At 43.1% G+C, this 16,826-nt stretch overlaps 1 protein-coding gene across 3 annotated transcripts in view; it reads right to left on the reverse strand.

Moving 5' to 3' along the window:
• Window positions 1–445: 445 nt before the first annotated feature.
• The window catches only part of LOC139750271 (uncharacterized), a 34,152-nt gene continuing 17,771 nt past the window's right edge, over window positions 446–16,826 (reverse strand). The window contains exons 2-7 of one of the 3 annotated variants that reach the window (XM_071664848.1): window positions 11,745–12,106; window positions 10,376–10,590; window positions 6,562–6,697; window positions 6,137–6,345; window positions 5,108–5,264; window positions 446–3,539 (exon numbers count right to left, since the gene is read on the reverse strand). In XM_071664848.1, coding sequence (XP_071520949.1) covers window positions 3,469–3,539; window positions 5,108–5,264; window positions 6,137–6,345; window positions 6,562–6,697; window positions 10,376–10,590; window positions 11,745–11,811 — 855 coding nt within the window. In that variant the 5' untranslated portion in view covers window positions 11,812–12,106 and the 3' untranslated portion in view covers window positions 446–3,468. Of the gene's footprint in view, window positions 3,540–5,107; window positions 5,265–6,136; window positions 6,346–6,561; window positions 6,698–10,375; window positions 10,591–11,744; window positions 12,110–16,826 lie in introns of all 3 variants that reach the window. The other 2 variants (XM_071664849.1, XM_071664847.1) reach the window with 2 other exon arrangements.

Raw genomic sequence — 16,826 nt, forward strand, 5'->3', positions numbered from 1 at the left:
GAAAATTAAGAAAATGAGACCCCTTATGTATAGAACTCCCTCCTCTCACCGTACAGCTAATACACATTCACCGAAGCACAGACATGTAAAACAGATATAAACATACAAAAAAAGGTCTTTCATACCCCCTGTAGCGTATTATATAAACCAAAACCTCACAAATACACATATAAAAAGGTCTTTTCCTACCCTGTAGAGTATGAATAAACCACAACCTCACAAATACGTACGTCAATATGATATTAACTAAAATCCCAAGCAGCTTATGGTGTTTAATTCTAGGTATAATGAGATAGGATTGAGTAAAGATATAGGTAAACTGGATATTGTGAGCCAGGGCTGTGTATAGCTACCGATACATTTCGGGTGGAGTGAGGCAGGCCTTTGTGCAGATACAGGTAAGCTTGGGGTACAACAGTGAGACAATCCTTGGTATAGAGTACAGATATGTTTTATTGGTTATAGTAGATCATCTTACATCAGGTATAAGAAGGAAGACATGTTCTTATATACACAATTCCCAGGATCTTCCGTGGTGTTCAGCTTTTTCTTTCTATACTTCTCTTGCTGCATATATTACAACAGCGTTCAAAACACAGTCGAGTTAGCTGGTATTATTCCAAGGGGATTATCAGCTTATTTTCGTTCTCTTTCTCAGTCTTGTCTCTATAATGTATTCAAGGCTTATTATTCTGATACTTATCGATATCGGTTATCCAGACGGGTAGATATTTTCAGCACTTACACCTGTTAATGGCTAGTCTTTCCTTAATATACAACCAACACTCTTTTGCAATCTTTTTCTTACCTAACCGCCTTTCCCAGCTCAAGGTAGCGTCAGGAACAAACAATGAGTGGCCTCACTTGCATTGAAGCCTGTCTCCGGCTATCAAGTATTATGCCTCGAAAACAGTCCCCCAACATCCACAGTCAGACTCGATAGACAATTCCATGGTTGATCTTCACCGGTTCATCTACCGTGGTTTATCTATCAGACAGCACGTTGCCCCTCACATACTACTTCGATAACAGTCATTCTGTACAAAGCGCACGTCTCTCGTTCCCCTAAATGTTCAGGTCCTGATATTCCAAATCCTCCTTCACTCCATCCAATTCCTTGATCCCCTTCCTCCCTTACCCTCCTCCCTCCACTTCTGACACATACATCCTCTTACTCAGCGTCTCCTTCGTACATCCTTACCAAATGACCGAACCATTTCAGCACATTCTGTTTAGACCTTTCAGTAAGACTAGGCTTACTACCACGCCACTCTCTGAAAATGTCATGTTGCACACGAATACCCAGGCTTACGCTACATTATCATCCTCAAGCATTCCATTAAACATGCCACGAAATATTTGAATTCTCTTAATTACTTTCCACCATGATGTCATGACACGACCCGCTCCTTCTGAACAATGCATATCTCCTATAATTACATAATTATTGTAATGAACTTACAGAATTGTGACCTCATTCTCAAGTCGCTTTCAAAAAAAAAATTACTGCAAACATTCTTCTTTTGGAGACCCAAATTACGGCCGTAAAGAGAATTCTTAGAAGAATATTCTATTTTCCTCTTTATAGGACAAACTGGATTGAGTTTGACAATGTACACTTCTTTATTACAGAAGCTCGCAACACACTCGTCTGTCTGTAGCAGCAACACACATAACTTGCTACCTACAACACTTCCATCCCTGGCCGCAACACACTCGTCTATCTTCAGCCATGACACATGCAACAGCCAAAGGTCGCAACACACTCGTCTGTCAATCACTGACTTCAGCCCCGATCACATCCCGCTACATACTCGACCGTCAAACTCCAGCGACACTACGCAACAACACTTTTCCATCAGTCGTGGGTATATATATATATATATATATATATATATATATATATATATATATATATATATATAACTTGTCACATCATCACATTATAATGTATGATGATATACAAACATGGCTGCTGACTCTCTGTATTCTAGTCAACGTAATATTTCCCAACAGTGTCACTGTGTCTTGATAACCAGAAACGAGGATGAAAGTTCATACGTTCGCCTAACTAATGTAAAAAAAAAATCGATATACACTTCCTATGTACATAAGTCGTCAGAATGTGCTTATTAGCCAGCCATTGCGTATCTGAGCAAATTCTGACTTAAAATCTCACTCCATTGAGGAGGAGGATGCATTGGCAGGGCACACATCATCACCCACCTGCACCCTCCACCTTGCTGGTTAGCACTGGTCTATCCTCCACAGTTTGTGTACAACGTCCACCTCAAACTTGCACTCTGTAACTCGATCTTCAGACGGGGAACATGAAGTCCAGTATGATGTACCAGATCATTAGCTACTTGAAGTTATGGTAACTCCAGGTGATACATGATAAAGAAATTGATATTTCCTTAATAGCTAGCTAGGCCACAGGTAAGAACACCTTTCACCTCACACGATAACACTCACCAGAAGAACCAATTAGAACCTCGCTTATCTCTCTCCAATCTTCTCTAAACACAATCCCAAGCTGTTGGTCGTACAAGAATAAGCACTTTTTGAACATATGAGAATAATGCTAAACACGCAAAGTTGTAATTAAGTTTTGATGAATATAAAGCTCAAACTTCCACGAGTTTCCACGCAAGTTACTCTGTCTGGTGGAATGATGGTTTATTAGGTTTGGAACAGTGTAAATAAATGCAAATGTGACACACTGACTCTTCGTTGAGGTTCAAGACCTGAAGTTCCTCAGATGTGGGTTAGTTGAGGTTACGAGGCACTCACTTTGTGTGTCTGTTTCACGTCTCTCTATGAGTGGATTCCTGCCACTCTGATCCAGGTCAAGGCGTCTTTGTGACCAGTTCTGAGGACACTGTAACCCAGAGGAGTCATCGTTTTATATTTGTCTCTGGCTCTCTTACTGAAACACTTAACAGTCACAACTCCGTGTCTAGTTCTAGTTCTGACGTTACCGAAACACTGCTTCATACCCACCTCCACTTCTGAGGTTGCTGAAACACTCTGCTTCATATTTTCTATCCAGTTCTGAGGTCATTGGGACACACTGCTTCATATTTTCTTCCAGTTCTGAAGTCACTGGGAGACACTGCTACATATTTTCTTCCAGCTCTGAAGTCACCGAAATACATTGCTTCGTATCCTCCCCCAGTTCTGAGGCCACGGAAACAAGCTGATTCATATCCTCCACCAGCTTTAAAGTTACTGAAACGCTGTTTCATATCCACCTCCAGCTCTGAGGTTCGTTGAAACCTCAATCAGAGTCACAGTCTCTCATCTTCCTCAACAGATGTAAACGTTCTTGTTGTCGCTGCTACACTTCGCTGTCTCATCGACACCAGCACTCCATACCGACTTCGCTGTCCGTCACAACACCATCTGGGATAACAGACCCACCATCCTGCCACCGCCGTCACAGTCCCCCGCGTCACATCATGTGCGTCACAGCAGCAGCAGGACAACAGCCAGCAGGAGCAGGAGCAGGAGCAAAGAAGATCGTGGGGAGGAACCTGCTGGGGAGAGAAGAGAGACACACACACGACCCATAAATTACTCCCTGATGAGCAACTGCTACGCAACGGTAAACAAGGACGAACCTGAGGTAACCCACCTCCTGCGTCACCCTGGAGGAACAGAAATGTCATTAAAGCCTCAGAGAGAGAGAGAGAGAGAGAGAGAGAGAGAGAGAGAGAGAGAGAGAGAGAGAGAGAGAGAGCGAAGCGTAGCTCTGAGACGGAGGGGAGGAGGACCTGACGTTCAGCCCCTTCAACTCCTATGGGTTCCTGGGATGGAGAAAAGTGCTATTAGAGGCTCACTATTGAAGCCATTTAAGGATTTATGTCCGTGAAAATGTGTTTGTGTGGTGGCTCTTATGGCTATATGATCCTTGCTAATACCACTAAAACCCGCAGGGGTTTAAACGAAGAGGACATGAATCAGATTCGCTGAAGACCCTAACTGTCTCGTTGTCCTCACTAAATTTACATACGAGACGTTTCTTACAACACAGCAAGAGTTAGTCAAGGTCTGTTTTTATAACGCCCCTTTCTAAAGAGATATGAAAACACTATTCTTGGTTTCGCAGATTCGTTTTCTTTTCTCTTCATCGGAAATTTATTACAAAACTTACACCCTGCTGTCTTTATGTGAGGTTATAAATAAACAAACTGTGTGGGTTATGAATAATACAGGGCACATTTTGCAATCTTCTCTCCGAGTACGGCAGAGATCCACGAGCCTTTCTTATATCTTACCCATACAGTTTATTTATAAGTTCATTACATGTCTTTGTTTAGCATACGTTAAGAAGACAAGATTATATTCTTTTTTTTTTCATTTGATGATGAGTGATTATAACCAGAGGAAGAAAAGTATTTGATAGGAAAGTCATTTTTCTATAAAAGTGTGTGTGTGTGTGTGTGTGTGTGTGAGAGAGAGAGAGAGAGAGAGAGAGAGAGAGAGAGAGAGAGAGAGAGAGAGAGAGAGAGAGAGATTTTTTAATCCACTAACAGCAGCACTTTTAACCTTTTTCTTCGCCTCTGAGATTTACATGGCACTTAGGAAGAGGCTGTAAATAATCCACCTCTATAGATACCGTACATCCCTCTTACGCTATGTAGCGGTCTACACACACACAGTTATGTAAGACTCTCGCTGACGAGAGGAAGTAGAGAATACAGAGAAACATCTGTTTTACGCGAGAACAATAGCCAAAATACACACACACACACACACACACACACACACACACACACACACACAAGCAAACACACATACTCACACACACACACAAGCAAACACACATACACACACACACACACACAAGCAAACACACATACACACACACACACACAAGCAAACACACATACACACACACACACACACAAGCAAACACACATACACACACACACACAAGCAAACACATACACACACACATGCGAACACACACACACTCACACACACACACACACACACACGCACACGTAATAGACAGGTGGGTAGACAGGAAGACAGACAGAGAGATATTTGGATGGATTCCCTTGATACACCGACCCACAGCATCAAAGTCGTCCTTCCTCACCCGAAGAGAACCAGCCGAACCCAGCTGGTTGTGGGTGGTCGGCGTGGATGAGGGTGAGGTTGGCTGTCTTGTGGTAGATGGTGGAGAGCCGGACGTCGCATCCCAACGTCAGGGCCCCACGCCTGAACGACGACGCCGTCACCACCGTCTCCAGCTCCTGAAGGTGAGGGGACACACGAAGGTGGTTGAAGTGATGGTAGGGAACCAGTGTATCGAGCTCCGCCTACGGGAGATGAACTATTTTGATAAGGCTGTAAGGTGTCGACACACCAGCGGTTCATTCATACTGCCTTCACAAACTGGAGTCTGAGTATTGTCGTGATGGTTCGTCACCGAACTCACGGGGACGCGAGACAATGCTTGTAGCATATTTGCAAAATTGGCCTACCGTTTTATGTGTCCCTCATATCCTACCATTATGTGTGACCTTGGTCTGCTCACATATACTGTGGTTTGGGTCACACATCCTGCAGTTTGGTCACACATCCTGTGGTTAGGTCACACATACATGGTCTGGTCACACATACGTGGTCTGGTCACACTTACATGGTATGGTCACACATGTGCTCTGGTCACACATGTGATGTTCTGATCACTCTTACTGTGTTTTGGTCACACGTACGTGGTATGGTCACACATGTGATGTTTTGATCATTCATACTGTGGCCTGGTCACATCATGAAGTGGTCTGGTCGCACATACATGTGCTTGGTCACATGCTACGGTTGTTTGGTCACATATACGATGGTCTGGTGGCATCGTGGACTGGTAACACATACGGTGGTTTAGTCACACATTATAGTCTTAAGCACATTATTATCACTGTTGCAAAAATGACCACATTTAACACGCATCTGCTCAGATACGATATCCCGTACACGTATCACTTCTTATCCCCATAGCTCATTTTTCTCATCATCATCCCTCCACATCTTTCTCTTCACCATCCCTCCTCTCTCTCTCTCTCTCTCTCTCTCTCTCTCTCTCTCTCTCTCTCTCTCTCTCGACGTGACCTCGCCCGTCACTCACCGAGACCTGGGTGCTGCGGCCGCGTTGGTCTGTCTGCAGGGAGCGGTGGACGTGCGCGTGTGGAGGCGGCTCCGCAGCGTTGAGGGTCCAGGCGATGTGGGCGGGTGGGTCGGACTGGCCCACCACACAGCGCGCCCCTACCACGTCCCCAGGCCTCACCCTGGGTCCCGTCAGCACGCTCTTCACCTCGGGACCCCACCTGGGCACCTCTGGAGGGCACAGAGGAGGAGTGCAAGGCGTGAGAAGTGCGAAGGCCAATTCAGCGAGGCTTAACAGTCAGCTGTACACCAGATGATATAGATGGAAGCTCAGAATTGTGCTTTTAGGTAAGAGAGAGAGAGAGAGAGAGAGAGAGAGAGAGACTCTAATCTCTCTCTCTCTCTCTCTCTCCCCCCGTCTGTCTACGTCGTCCACGACGCACTCACCGACCACAGTCATGTTGACGGCGTGGTCGTCCGTCTCGAAGTATGGTTTGTCGCCCATGACCTCACAACGGAAGGTGCCGGAGGTGGCTCGCGTCACGCCCGTCAGCCTCACCATGGGCCCCGAGCTGCCCACCTCCTGCAGGAAGACCACACCACTATGTCAGTACTACTGCAGAAGACGCTGAAGGCTGATTAGCGCCTGTATCCTCGGCAAATTCATAGTGCACCCCATGCTCATCGTGTGAGCGGTAGCGCAAATAGATTATAGATGTCACAATAGAACATAGTCACACCCCAGCAGGTTAATATAATCTATCAAAGTAACCAAGATAAAACAACTAGGGAAGTAATTAAACTATCCGTGGCAACAGTAATTACCGGCCCAAGTGCGATAATAGTATGGCGAAAAAGTCAGTTTTTAGGGTAGATGCTCAATTGTTTATTCGAACATTTTTTTATGCAATCTGTTACCATTGGTCTGGATCACAATGGCAGCACTACCTGCCCTCCAGTGGCAGAGAACCGTCAGTATAGATGGCCTGGACCATGTTATTATCAGTCTGGAGTTTCTGTATAAGCTCTAGACCACTGGTTTTGTCATGGTGTTGGAGGTGAGTAATTAGTTTCTCAGGTGGATACGTAGGAGTGATGAGGTCAAAGGTAACTACCTGCCAGGAGGTCAGGAAATACTGCCGCTGAAGATGACACTGTTAACCTCAATAAGCCTGGCCCCGAGTTACCCTGTTGTGTTTGGTTATCATTTGTGTGTTACGGGGGAGAGAGCGTGACATCTTAACCTTGTGTATATGTACCATGTCTTTATTCCTATGTATGTACATGCACACACACACACGCCCTAGCTTAGGTGAAGTGTGTGTGTGTGTGTGTGTGTGTGTCTGTGGCTGTGTAAGTGTGCAGGTCAGATGGTATACAAAGGAATGAAGAGGAATTCAAACAGCAACGCACCACTTTAAGTGGAGGAGATATGACAATCACTGATCAGCGTAGTAAGAGGAGTAATATGTAGTATGAGAAATTGAAAATTTGCATGTAGCTAAAGAGGTGCAAATAGTGTCAGTCGTGGAGTTGAAGCGAAATATATATCAAGTCTATTCTTAAACGTAACTATGGCAGTAGTTTCAACCACTGTAATTGGTAATTAATTCAGTATGGTAACAATCGTGTTGAAGAAAAAGTATTTCGCCTCGTTCGGGGTAAAACGTTTGCCTACGAGTTTGAGTCTATTACTACGAGTGAAATGTAGGTCGTTAGATCAAAGATATCGAAACCTTTGATGATTTTCAATGTCTGTATCAGATCACACCTTAACGCTCCTCATTTCTAAACTAAACGTATTTAATTCGTTTGATCGACTCTCATCCGATTTGTTTCTCAGCACGAAAGTCATCTTGGTAGCTCGTTTCTGCACTCTCTCTCCAATTCTGTTTATGTCTTTCCTCGAGTAGGATGACAATACTGAACACAATAGTCAAGACAGGGATGCATGAGTGACTTGTAGAGGGTAAGGGTAATTTCCCTTGGCTTTAAGTTCGATAGCCCTAGCTACAGATTCCAAGAATTGTGTTGTCCTTTTCAACTGCTTTTGTGCTCTGTTGACTTAGATTTCGAAGTTTAGATCACCAGAGATTATTACACCCAAGTCTTTTTCCTCATTTACCTTTTGCAGTTCAACAGAATTCACATTGTGGTTTGCATTTTCATAACTGACATCTTAAACTTTGTGTTTACTGATATCAAAATTCATTTGCCATCTATGAGCCCAGTCCCTCACTTTGTCTGTGTCCGTTTGAAGCTGCAGACGTTTCAATTTCTGTTGAAGATTTATTTCCCATCTCAGCATCCTTTGAGATTTTCGATACCTTACCGTGCAGCTCATTCATTATCATTATGATTAATACATATGAGAAAAAAAGAGCCGGTCCAAAGACTGATCCTTGTGGTACACCACTTGTTACGTTTAACCATCTGGGGCTTGACCAATAATCACAAACCTTTGTTCACGGTCAGTTAACTATTTTCCTAACCACCAAAATACAACCCCATTTATAGTAAGTGACTTGACTTAAGTTAGTTGCTTCGATGTGGATCTTTATAGAATGCTTTTTGAGAATCCAAGTAGATGACGTCAACTGCTTGACTATCATCATATACGTGGATTATACCATTAAAGAAATCAAGCAGATTACCATACTGAAAATCATTCTTTAACTGGTGGTCCTCTGATTGGTTGACAATCTTATCCTGAATGATGGTTTCCATAACCTTACCAACCACATACGTTAAGGTGATTGGAAGATAATTTTTGGTCAATGATTTATCACCTTTTGGAAAATGGGTGTTCAATTAAAAAGCTTCCGTTCCTCTGGAATTTTCCCTGAAGCAAGTGACTCATTGAAGACAGAAATCCAGGGTTTAGCTATCGTATTTTTATCCTGTTTCATCGTCTTCCGATAAAACTTATCTAAGCCTGATGTTTTGTTTATCTTTATTTCATTTAGTGCGGATACTGTATCTTCAATTCTTATATCCGTATGTTGCAAAATGTTTTCCTCCATTAGAATTGGAAATGGATTCGGGACATGAATTGTATCTTCAATTGTAAATACACGAGAGAAAATCATTTAAAATCTTGCCTTATCTTTGTTGTCATGAACAAAATCATCATCTTCTGTTATTAATAAACCACTTAACTGGACAATGATTCTTTTACTTTTAACATACCCATAAAGTTTGTGGTTTCTTTTGTTATTTTCAGCAATATACGCTTTATACTGACGTTCACTTTGCCATATAATTCACTTTAGTTTCTCTATAACAACTTAGATGATTTGCTCTATCAGGCTGGTTGTTTGTCTCTTTGAGGTTCTTATGTGCTGCTTTCTGAGACAACAGACACTTCTTTCTGTCCTCGTTCCACCATTTTGGCTTCGCACTTGAGAAAGACGGTCTACCACGCGTTGGCACAAATGTTCCCTCCACTGCTTTGAACGTTTTACTGAAGCTCACCAAGTTATGTCCATATCGCTTTCATTGATGATATCATCCCAAGTCTGCACATCAACAGCGTTGCGAAGATCTCTGTAGTCATTAAGTCTAAAATTTGGCATTTTTTCGCGACTCTTATGTTGACCAGCATTACAGACAATGTTGAAAGTTAACTCAAAAGTAATTCGCCAGTGATCACTTGTCCCACACTTTTCACCGACTTCACCATCGTTAACGACATCCTAATTTGTAAGCAGAACTAAATCCGATATATTTTCGTCGCGCTTGGATAATAGTACGTTAAAATCTCTTTCTAGGATTGAATCCTTTTCATTGCTTAATTTCTGCTGTCTGATCATATAGTCTTTCGTCTACCTCTGGTGTCTGTGCTGTAGGCCTATAAACTAATCCTCCTGTTATTTTCTTTCGAAATTTATCTTTGATTTTTACAAAAATTAAGTCGATTGAAGATACATACTCATGGTGGAAACTCAACCACATTAAAACGTATTTTCAGCGTTAGTTACACATGGAAGAAGGGAACACATTCACATGAATGTACGGCAGAAGGAACCCAGGAAGGAAGGAACATACTTACATGAACGTGTATGTACGGCAGAAGGAACCCAGGAAGGAAGGAACATACTCACATGAACGTGTATGTACGGCAGAAGGAACCCAGGAAGGAAGGAACATACTCACATGAACATGTATGTACGGCAGAAGGAACCCAGGGGAGTGAGGAACATACTCACATGAACGTGTATGTACGGCAGAAGGAACCCAGGGGAGTGAGGAAGATACTCACGTCGATGTGTATGTGAGGGAGCTGGTAGACCCGGACAGGCGGGTCCCTCTTGGGGATGTACTCGTAGAACTGGTTGACGCCCCGGTACCACTTGACCGAGTAGAGCGGGTCGGGTCGGTCGTGTGTGTGTTCGTAGTTACACACCAGCTGCACCGCCGACCCAGACACCACCACCGGCGGCACCAGCACCCCAGACACCCGCAGACCCCAACAGCCTGTAGGAGGACACCACGAACTGTCGGTCAGCTGAGTTGTAGGGGATCACAAGGGACAGTCAGCTTAGCTGTAGGGGGACACCAGGAACTGTCGGTCAGCTGAGCTGTAGGGGATCACAAGGGACAGTCAGCTTAGCTGTAGGAGGACACTACGAACTATCGGTCAGCTGAGCTGCAGATCACAAGGGACAGTCAGCTTAGCTGTAGGGGGACACCACGAACTGTCGGTCAGCTGAGCTGTAGATCACAAGGGACAGTCAGCTTAGCTGTAGGGGGACACCACGAACTGTCGGTCAGCTGAGCTGTAAGGGAAAACTTGGGACAATTAGCTCAGCCATAGGGGAACACAAGGAACACTCAGCTTTGCTGGAGTGGAACACTAGGAACAGCTAACTTAGCTGTAGAGAGACACCAGCAAGAGTCAGCTTAGCTGTGTGGGAACGCCAGGAACAGTCAGCTTAGCTGTGTGGAAACGCCAGGGACAGTCAGCTCCTTAGTTGTATAGGGTAGTTAAAGACAATCAGGCTCTTCAACTACAGAGCACACCAGGTACAATTAGGCTCCTCAGCGACGGTCGAGCCTCTTATATACCTACTGACGAAACGCCAGAAGGATGGAGGATCCCCGCCTACAGGATGAAGAACCACACAGACACACCAAGTTTACGACACCCAAGTAAATGGGATCTACTATGTCTTCGAACACTATAGGGAAAGTTAGCAACACAAGAAATATATTTAGATGGAAAGTTCTGAGGGAATTTATTTGGACCATCTATCTTTGAACATTTTTTTTTTTTCTTATCTCACCAATGTCCTCTATCTGTTCCCATGATATTGGCGATAAATCCCATATAATCACTAGTTACGAAGTAGATAATTCTTAGATTTCTTAGTGTAATTGTTCTTCACTAATATAGTGGTTTAAATATCGTTCATGTGCGACTTTTATATCATATGGATCTAGAGAGAACATGCCATCACAGTTCACATCCATTATACCTTGAAGTGAGAAAGCTGCTACACTCACCAACCCTGACTACCAGACTCATCCTTAGCCACCAGACTCGCCCTTACTCTCCTTACTCACCCTAGACTACCGTACTGACCACTGACCCTTACCTGTTTTGCTCACTCTATTAGACTACCACTCACCCTTGGCGAAGATTCCGAGAAGAAGCAGGAGTCGCGAGGCCACAGCCGACGCTTGACCCAGCCTCATCCTGCGACAGACAGCGACAGGACACCACCGTCCACGCCCTCTGGGTATCCTGCACACCCTTCAGGTACCGTCCACGCCCCCTGGGTATCCTGCAGATCCTGGCTTCAAGGCACCAACTAAGTTTCCTTCAGTACCTGTAGACCAGCGTTTGCGGCACCGACCACGCCTTCGTCTGCACACCTCCTGCAGAGCAGGGCTTGAGGCACCACCCACGCCTCCCTCACCTCCAGAGGCCCCAATCTTGAGGTACCGCCCACACCTCCGTCTGCAACGACTCCACGTTTCCCTTCTCCTTCTGCTGGAGTTTAGAGAGAAATATATGACCCCCCTGAGCATATCCAGAGTTTTTTTTTTTCTGTAGGGATGATATACTGTGGAGCGATATATGAACGACATCAACATTCAGATGATATTTCAGAACATGGTAGGAGAAAAAAAAAAGATGATGTATCTGAAAACATGAGAGGAATATAAAGATGAGGACTACCCGAGTAAGACTCCGTGACATCTTCCTCCCTATGAAATAACTTAAAAATTTTATAAAGAGACGCAGAGTGATCACCCAGCCAACGTCATGGCTGAGAAAGTTTGAGATGTATTAGTCATTCCTCATATGTTACGGATACATGAGATGATGTCACCTGACGCTGACATACGTAATAGAACAACAGATATTCAATGACCTTATCATAATAAAGATACTTTCCATATTTCTTTTCTTCTGTGTCTGTTTATCAAGTGGAGTTTCCTCACCTGATCCAACTCGAGATACCACAAATAACGCATCAGGACAGCAGTCTTCGGTAAAGCATGAAGGATCTGAACACATTCTCAGAGAACAGATCCCTTCACCACTTGACCTAGTCCATCAAGGGTTGATGAATAATATATACACATATATATATATAACGTGTGTGTGTGTGTGTCTTATTGTAACAGTATAACCTTTGCTTTACGTTATCTGATCCTTTTTCACAACCTGAAGCTCGCTGGATTGTCTCACTTGTTTTCTATCATTACAATTGACTCGTGCTAAGCCTCAGTAGCTTACGTGTACGTTTTCTGGGGTTCAATTGAGGCAGTTTGTACGTAGCAGACGTTAAAGACTTTGAGTGATGTGCAGCACCTTTACCTTCCCTATAACGCAACGCTGACAAGTCTACCAAAGGAAAATCTACGTATATCAGACATGTAACATTTTTACATACGCTTTATCGAAAATTATGTAAATCCTGACGTACGAAACATTCGCATAAATATCGCTTTTCAGTTAGCAGAATAAATTTTACTCTACATGCAATAAATTGGTTGTATATTAACACCATCCGTAAATTGGATGACCCTATTTGACCAAACTTTTTTTTCCCCCCGTGTCAGTTTAAACGAAAATGAAATATCCATATATGCCAGACAGAGGTGACAGAGGCTAACGTAAATGTATCGGTAAATGAATTTATTTTGTAAATATTGCGTACATTCTCTCTCTCTCTCTCTCTCTCTCTCTCTCTCTCTCTCTCTCTCTCTCTCTCTCTCTCTCTCTCTCTCCGATGAATCATGAATTTCAAATCTCACAGTGCGGGACGTGTTCAATGTTGTAACCACAACGTTGATGGTTGGGGCAACCAAATGAGTCTCTCAGGTGATGATCTCATAATACAAAGAACTGGCTGCACGTCTTCAACTCCCAATATATACCAAGTCTTGAGTCACAGATGGTAATGTCCGGCTGGCTATATAGACAGAAAACTTAGCCACTGAGAAAACTGGTCGTTGCTTAATTTGTGTTGTCAGTCATCGGTATTTTTGGTACAGGTTTGTGAAAGTTTTTGTGAAACGATTTAAAGGTGTGTGTGTGTTTATCATGTCTCTTTTTATGTGAATATTTTCATAAGGGCTATTCTGAATCTCATTTTTCATCTTTCATGATATTCATTATTTCGGAACTATTTCTTCTTTATAAGAGCGAGAACTACCAATATATATTTTTTTTAATGCTTCTGAATGTAATTAAGGACACATAAGGTCTAGGATCCTTCGGGATGTTGTATTGACTCTTTGGGATCTTTCAGTATATCTTATGGATTGTCTGGGATCCCTTGGGATGTACTGATATAGAGAAGTAGGTAATTCTTATTTCAACTTTTCACCTTTTCTCATTCGTCTGATTTTCGTGATATTCTGTATGAACTACTTCTGATAGAAGTGCTGACTTAAGCTGCAGAAGACCCACAAAAGGATTCCTGGGGTTGCATGATCAATTATATATATATATATATATATATATATATATATATATATATATATATATATATATATATATATATATATGACTAGAGTGCATAGAACGCACAATTTTCACAAAACACATAATGCCCTCCAACAGCAAGGATTCGAACTAGGACATTTTGCATGGTAGCTGGAAAAGCCAACCACTCGGCTATGATCGACCCTGACAGGGAAATGAAATGACTATTCGATTACTAGTAATCAAGTACCCCTCGTCTCACATCCATGAGCAACGTTGTATATCAACTGACTGTTATATTTCTTTCTTGTATTTCCCCTGATGATGTGGTTATAACACGAAAGTGCACTTGGGAACTTATCGTGTTTCGTTTCATTTCCTCGTAGACTTGCAGGAAAATATATATATATATATATATATATATATATATATATATATATATATATATATATATATATATATATATATACATATATATATATAATCGCCCCGTAAAATATCTAACCCCATTACACTTGGTGTTAGACAGGTTTAGCATTCAACCCGTACTTAATGAAAAGTTTCAGGTCTGAACATGGGCCAATAATTTATTCAACATTCTGATACGTTTTTTATTATTAAAACGATTTTGACCCGGCAGTAACCTTGTATGTTCAGTTGATTACTATCTATCGAACGTATGTATATATATATATATGTTTCACGGAAATACATTTCAGTATTCTTTTCATAGATGAACATAGATTTGAAAACGAATATTAACTTTCCATTCAGTTAGACACTTAATTCTAGAAGGTTGAAAGGCAAAGCTAACATGATGATTTTATGGTAACTTCCGTAATTCGTCTGACACTTTTGTCATGTCCCTAACATCAACGTCTCATGACCTGTCCATGAAAAGCAGACTCACGAGGTAATGTACTGTGACTATACAAGGGTTCCTCTTATCAACTCATGGCTTTTCCATGACTAATGTGGGTATACTGTGAATCTACCAAGATTCTACCATACCTCCGTGTTGGTCTACTAAGAATCTGCCCTTCCGCCCCAAAAACTAGTTTCATGTTTCAGTCCTTCATGTCTAAGTCCTCCCTTCGTTCGTGGAAGGCGATCCATCCATTGTTTTAAACCGTTACTATACCCACGTCATCCCTTGAAAGTGATCCTGCTATTGACTTCAATGCCCTAATCCTCTTCCTCGTCCCTTGAAAGTGATCCTGCTATTGACTTCAATGCTCTAATCCTCTTCTTCGTTTCTTGAAAACGATCCTGCTGTTGACTTCAGTCCTAATCCTCTTCTTCGTCCCTTGAAAACGATCTTGCTACTAACTTCAACCCTCTTTTTCATGACTGGAAAGCGATCTTGCCATTGACCCGACCGTGCTGTTTCATTCTTGGCAAAAACGTCACTAACTCATCAAAGGAACGACTTACAACAAGACAACATCATTCTGAACAGCACGACTATCCTACGAAGGTGATATTGTTTTGGACACTAACGCACTCTCTGCCTGGCTGGGGTGGGGACAGGTTTGCCTTTTACAGGGAAGTAATGGGAGGGAGGGAGTGAGGGAGATAGAGAAAGAGGGTGCATATTCATCATGGGCACAGCGTCCAGTCTCTGAGTGAGGCACGGAGGGTCGGCTGGCTCTGGTCGGTCTATGAATGAGGGATGCTCGACTTATTTGAAACGTGCAACATATCGGGTGACGTACGACAAAATCCCTCAGATGTATTTTGAATTCAGCGTTAAGGATTTTACGTCGAAATCTTTCACGTTATACGATGATAGAAATATGCCATTTACAGACATATTTCTATCATTTACACACTTTTTTTTATAAATGTGTCATTTACATATTTCCTTAATTGTTGTATGAATATTTGACAGAGGGGACGAAATTGTGGATTTGAATATTGTAAATATTACTTGGGATCACCATTTTAGCGCCTTCATCAACGCACATAAATCTAATGTTCTTACCATCAATGTGCGTCGTCCACTTTATGTAAGAAAAATGCAGGTGGAGAAGCTGCTTTTTCATGCATGCAACACAGCAGCTGCAACGAACATGGGTCTTCACCAGTTCTTTTATATGTTGCAATCTAGCGATAAAAAATCCGTGTACTGCCAACCGCCCCAGGACACCCTCGAGCCATAACCTCTCCCCAGTACTTCTGCCTCCCCTCTCCCCAGTACTTCTGCCTCTCCTCTCCCCAGTACTTCTGCCTCCCCTCTCCCCAGTACTTCTGCCTCCCCTCTCCCCAGTACTTCTGCCTCCCCTCTCCCCAGTACTTCTGCCTCCCCTCTCCCCAGTACTTCTGCCTCCCCTCTCCCCAGTACTTCTGCCTCCCCTCTCCCCAGTACTTCTGCCTCCCCTCTCCCCAGTACTTCTGCCTCCCCTCTCCCCAGTACTTCTGCCTCCCCTCTCCCCAGTACTTCTGCCTCCCCTCTCCCCAGTACTTCTGCCTCCCCTCTCCCCAGTACTTCTGCCTCCCCTCTCCCCAGTACTTCTGCCTCCCCTCTCCCCAGTACTTCTGCCTCCCCTCTCCCCCAGATGGAACAATTCCCCGACAAATCTCTCCCTTCCAGCCAGTGATTACCTTCTCCCGCGCCTCCCCTAGTGACTAGCTGAACCTCAATTTACTACTCTTGACGAACAGCTTTTGCCTCCTGGAAATAAAAAGGTAATAATGATATCCATCTCTCCTCCATGAACAACCTTCCTCCATCTTTGTTTCAACAACAACCTTCCTCCATCTTTATGAA

The sequence above is a fragment of the Panulirus ornatus genome, chromosome 9, assembly GCF_036320965.1.
Source record: "Panulirus ornatus isolate Po-2019 chromosome 9, ASM3632096v1, whole genome shotgun sequence".
NCBI classification, from domain to species: Eukaryota; Metazoa; Arthropoda; class Malacostraca; order Decapoda; family Palinuridae; genus Panulirus; species Panulirus ornatus.